The following is a 5,300-nucleotide window of genomic DNA, read 5'->3' as shown; positions in this document are numbered from 1 at the left end:
TTTCTCTGGGAAAAAAAAAAACCACCAAACTTCCAAAAATTGCTCATACCAATTGATCTCTGATGTTCCTTTTGATAGTAAAACTACTTTCGTTTTAATTCTGTTCAAGTGCTTTAATACTATACTATTTACTATGAGGGTATCCTGAAGTCTTCCTTTCTGTCATTTTTTGATCATTAAAAAAAAATTAGGTTATCCAATATTCACATAATGAAAGTCTGGAACATCAATGATGTATTTAGACCTATCAGTTAAACCCGCAAAGAAATCTTATAAAAACAACTTTGTGCTTTAAATTTAAATGCATACAAAGGGGGGAACAGCCCCTCCCAGAAGTCACTACCCCCCTAGAGAGGATTTTACACCCAACAGCTTGGGTCAACACGACATCATCCTTGATTTTGTAAAACAACTGGCCAAGTCAAAGGAGAGTAAAAGTAATCAAGCTACTGTAATTGAAACAAGTTTGCCTTTAAAAAAAATTAATTCTATAGCCTACCAGATAGTTCCATATCCAGTTTGAAGACATCGTGCCACAGTAGCAAAATACAAATTCTTCACAAATCACAACTCTATCCCAGATGTTCTTGTATGTCCTAGGTTGCTTTTTTATTCTACCAAATGACTGATACCTTTACAACAGCATTTATTTCATTTAAAAAGCACTTGTGGAATCAGTACCCCACAAAATCTTTTAGTAACAGCAGTAACTACAGAAAGTAAATGTGCATATACTGCTTTTATTATTATGTTTGTTAGTTGAATGAAAACAAATAGCTAAAAAGGTGTCAAGTGATAGAAAAACATATCTGGGTAAATTATGACACAGTTTTTTGTGTATTCAGACAATAAAAATGTGTTATATTTTTGTACCAACTGCAAATGCAAAGTTAACAATGAAATCAGGGAACCGAAAGGTTAAAGAGGCCTCAAATATATTCACTATTTTAAAATTTTAGGCAAAAAAACTGAGATTAGGAAAAAAACCAACATATACACCATAACAGTCTTTTTTCTTTTTTTTCTTTTTAATGACCTCCATTTTAATTCTTTTCTAAAATCATTAAGACCCTCATTGTAGATTATGTATCATCTCCTCTTTGGCTATGAGGTGCGTAGTTTTGTTGACTAGAGACATCAATGAGTTCAGTTTCTGAGACCAGTCATTTAATAAATTATTTGGATCCTTGGGTCTCTGGAAGTTGATAATTCCTGCCAGTCTGTCTACTTTAGCAAAGATGGTCTTGTTAACTACTAAGTTTGAGAGAAAAGCTTCTGACTCATCAACAGATAGATCCAAAAGTTGTGCCATTCTTTTCATTGTTATCCGAGTATAGTACTTGGCCATTATTCTAATATTATGTTCAACAACTCTGTTCTTCAAGTCTTTCCACCTTTTTTCACCTTCCTCCGTAGAAGCAAAAACATCAGTCGCAGGACTCTCAAGGGAACCTTTTCTTAATTCCATCCCATAGTCCTCAACAAGTGTGGACCAACGCATTAACTCCATTGTGGTAAAAAGCTTTAAAAGATCCTTGTATTTGGGAATTTCTTCTAACTTCTTGTCAGCACTTATTCGGTGAACCAAATCTGACTGTTCGTTGTCAAAAGGAGCCAGGATAACATAGAGCACAACACTCTTCAGAGCCTGTTGCCACTTTTCACTTTCTGCCTGTATACAGGGAGTATCATATATTGCTCTGTAGTGCTTGCAAATAGAAAGATAAGATCCCTCATGCTGATCCAGCTGAATCATTAAATTATAGTACTTCAACTTTAATTTCTCTGTGTTTTCTTCCTGGAAAAATTTGGTGTTAATTTTCTTGCTGATGATTTGTGTCCGAATATAATCTTTCACAGCTAGGCAGAGCCTCATTTGCTCCAAAATAAACTCCACCCGCTCTTTCTTTTCCATTGACCCATAGGTTTCCACCTGTAACTCTTGCAATATAGAGGCAGCCTCTTTCACATCACCATTTTGCTCTTTTATAGTTGCTAATGTTTTAGTCAGTCTAGCACGCTCAATTTCAACATAAATCTTTCCTTCTGTAACCATTCGTAGAGTATCAATTAATCGAAGTTTGATAGGAAGATCTGTGATTTCATCGACGTAAGTACAGCACTGCTGAACCATTTTTGCAACAGCTTGTTTTAACTGACTCCGCCTTTTTGACAAAAGCATAATATTTTCATTAAGCAAATCCCATTCTTTAGCCTCATAGCACATCTTCACTACTGCAACTAAGATACGGGAAGTAGACACCATATCGGAAGCGGTTCGGGTCTGTTTTTCCAAAGACAGAAGGGTTTCAATAACTTCCTGAAGTCTTCCTTCCTTAGCCAGCTTCTCGCACTCGGGCAGGCGCTGATCCACTGTAGCGCTGTAGTCCACTTCCATCTTGACGATGCGACCGTCAGCCCGCTCCGAGCCGCCGTCCGCCATGGTCCCTGCTTGAGCGTCCCTGTCTACCCCCTGCTGCAGCCACCACTCGTCACCCACACCGGAACCAATAGCAACATTTTAGATCAAAGGACTTAAATTCGAAGAAAAACATATGGAAATGGATAGTTATTGTGAAGGAACTAATCCATTTTGTGTGGGTAAGAGAACTGTCTTCTAAGGAAGTGAGTGGGGATTTTGATTCATGCAAAAAACTAAAGGCAGGGAATTGGAGACGACTCAGGAGAAAATATATTTCGTAAAGATACTAATCCTTAAATGTTTTCTTCCCAAAATGTTGGGGAAAGAATTATGAATTTTTGTTGTCTGCTTTTTTGGTTTGTTTTTTTAGGTTTTCGGTCACCCAGGCTAGAGCTCAGTGGCACAATCAGAGCTCACTGTAACCTTGAATTCCTGGACTCAAGTGATCCTCCTGCCTCAGGCTGCCAAAGTGCTGAGATTACAGGTATGATCCACTGCCCCCAGCTGGACTGTGACTTTTTGCAATTTTAACTGCTTGATGTCATGTATTCCCCTTTCAAATCTCACAGGTCTTCAGTGGATACTTTTAAAAATTTCTAATACTCTTATACAAACTGTTGTCATAGTTCCAGTACAACCAAAGGGAGAAGATTGCAAAGGGGAAAGGATGATTGGCCCTGTCCCCATTACCACAGCGATCTCACTGTAGAAATGTATCCTTCTCAAAATTATCTAAGAAACAAATGCTAGCCAGCACGCTGGAAATGGTAACCCTCAACATAACCAAAAGAATTTCTCGAATGTGAAATTCAAAACAAAAATTCCTAGTTGTCCCTTAAAAAAAAGAGTTATATCCCTAGATTTGTGAAAATGGTCATACTTTGTGGACCCACATGAAAGAAGGACGTTCCAAATCTGAAAACAGAAGAGCAAAGAGAATTTACCTAAATAACTGTTCTAAATGGTAGCAAAATTGGAAACTGTATACAATAATAACAGCAATTACATAAGGTGGTCTAATGTAAATTAAGAAAGTGTTTTTCTAAGGCAATCATTTGTAATAAGTGGCTCACAGTTAAGTTCAAGTGGCTATTATAGAATGAAGATAATTCTTCTCTTAATTGTTGACCCATTAGCAGTAAGGTAGAAAATGTGTAGTTCATTAATACATCAGAAATTCCACAGTATGACACTAAAATAAATGCCATACAAATTCAGACATTGTGAAATCATACTTCAAGGAATGATATGATGGATCCGTGATTTATCTGTGTAAAATTATAATCAATCTAATAATTTTTAAAAATTACTAAAACTTGTCATTCTCTTGAACAATTCCCTGGATTAGCCAAGAATATAAAAATCCCTACCATTTCCATAGATTGAATAGACCAGTTATCGCCACAATAATGCCACATAATGTATTACCCCCCAAACAGAGTGACATAGAGTAACTAAACATTTATTCCTTACACAGAGGTTTATATGTCAGTAGGGTTTAGCTATTCTAAACTGGACTTAGGTAGCTTTCTCCAAGCTATGAACTGGGTCCAGATCTTCCCCAGGTGCCATCATCTTCACTGACCAGTGTCTACCTAAGTCATAGTCTTCTCCTGGTGAAGATCTGGAGTTTAAGAGACCCAGAACTATAAAAGTCCTTTAAGCTTCCGTGCAAATTGCATCCCCTGACATACCATTGACTGTAGCAAGTCTGTGACCGAGCCCACTATCAGTGCAGCAGAAAAGTACATGTCTTCCATACCGTGAACATTTCTTGATCAATAATTTAATATCCCACAGCAAGAAAAGAATTAACTCTGGTGGAAATACCCATATTGCTAGCTTGATAAGTAAGGAGGCTTGGAATTGCAGGAAAAGAAGGATCTTTGAAAATGTTAGAGATAAGTCTTGCTCAAAATAGCTCTATTTCCCTTCAGAAAAAATTCTAAGAGCACTTACAGTAAAGTTATAATAAACAATAAAAGTTGAGATAACTTGACACATGTGCAATGAGCACTCTAGCACGTGTCAAACACGGCACTGAGGAAAGAAGACAAACAAAACCCAGGTGGCTCTATGAAACTGAGAGCCTAAGAGAAGGGTGAATCGTGATTTCAGTCTCAAAGGGAAGCTGAGAGCAAGTGGCAGCATGGACTTTGGTTCTATGTGGCTCTCGGGGCAGAATCAGGGTCAAGGATGCACACCTTTGCAAGATGAAAGGCGGGAGGCCATGGAAGGACAGTGCCTTTGTCACTGCAAGGAGCTCCCACATTCAAGTCTTTGAGCCACAAAGAGGGATTTGAAGAGGCTACAATTCCAGTAAGAGACCCTATTTCACTTCCAGCTTGGGAACAATGAAAGTGTCTATTATGTTTATTTTAACTTATATCCAGAAAATATATATTATTTCAAATCATTGACTTGAAGAGAAAAAGTTAGATCAGATTACAAAACAGCTTTATTAGGAGAAACCTAGAACTGAATACATTTGTGTTAACCATAGATAAACAAATAAGAGACAACATAAACATGAATCAGTTTTCCTAGGTAGAGCAAGAGTTTGCTGCAAACTAACCCAAAAGCTCCTTTCCTGGATCCTCTGTGACACTATCACTGTGATCATAATCTTCACCATTACTACTGACATCTTCAGTACCAGAAACTGTGTAAAGTGCCTGACCCCCCACCAGCTCATTAAATTCTAAGACAATCATATGAAAATAGGTGTTAACTATATGTTATGAAAAAGCTGTGTTCCAAGGTAACTTCTCTGGAATTATAAAACCAGTATTTGGGAGAGTCACGTTTTAAGGTCAGGTTTAGTCGTAAGCCCAAGATATTAGGTTAAGATTTATTATACATTTTGTTAACATGTATG

General features: G+C 37.4%; 1 protein-coding gene across 1 annotated transcript; it reads right to left on the bottom strand.

The window, feature by feature from the left end:
• Positions 1 to 714: 714 nt before the first annotated feature.
• LOC128565792 (26S proteasome non-ATPase regulatory subunit 12) lies at positions 715 to 2,501 on the bottom strand. The gene has a single exon (XM_053562512.1). It carries the CDS (start codon positions 2,441 to 2,443, stop codon positions 1,073 to 1,075), a length of 1,371 nt encoding a protein of 456 aa, XP_053418487.1. The 5' UTR covers positions 2,444 to 2,501; the 3' UTR covers positions 715 to 1,072.
• Between the last annotated feature and the right edge of the window lie 2,799 nt (positions 2,502 to 5,300).

The sequence above is a fragment of the Nycticebus coucang genome, chromosome 14 (genome assembly GCF_027406575.1).
Source record: "Nycticebus coucang isolate mNycCou1 chromosome 14, mNycCou1.pri, whole genome shotgun sequence".
In the NCBI taxonomy this organism is placed as follows: Eukaryota; Metazoa; Chordata; class Mammalia; order Primates; family Lorisidae; genus Nycticebus; species Nycticebus coucang.
This window is presented reverse-complemented; position numbering and strand designations above follow the sequence as displayed.

Bases quoted from the DNA above. Each gene is read 5' to 3' on its own strand.
- LOC128565792 (XM_053562512.1), bottom strand. From the start codon at position 2,443: ATGGCGGACGGCGGCTCGGAGCGGGCTGACGGTCGCATCGTCAAGATG.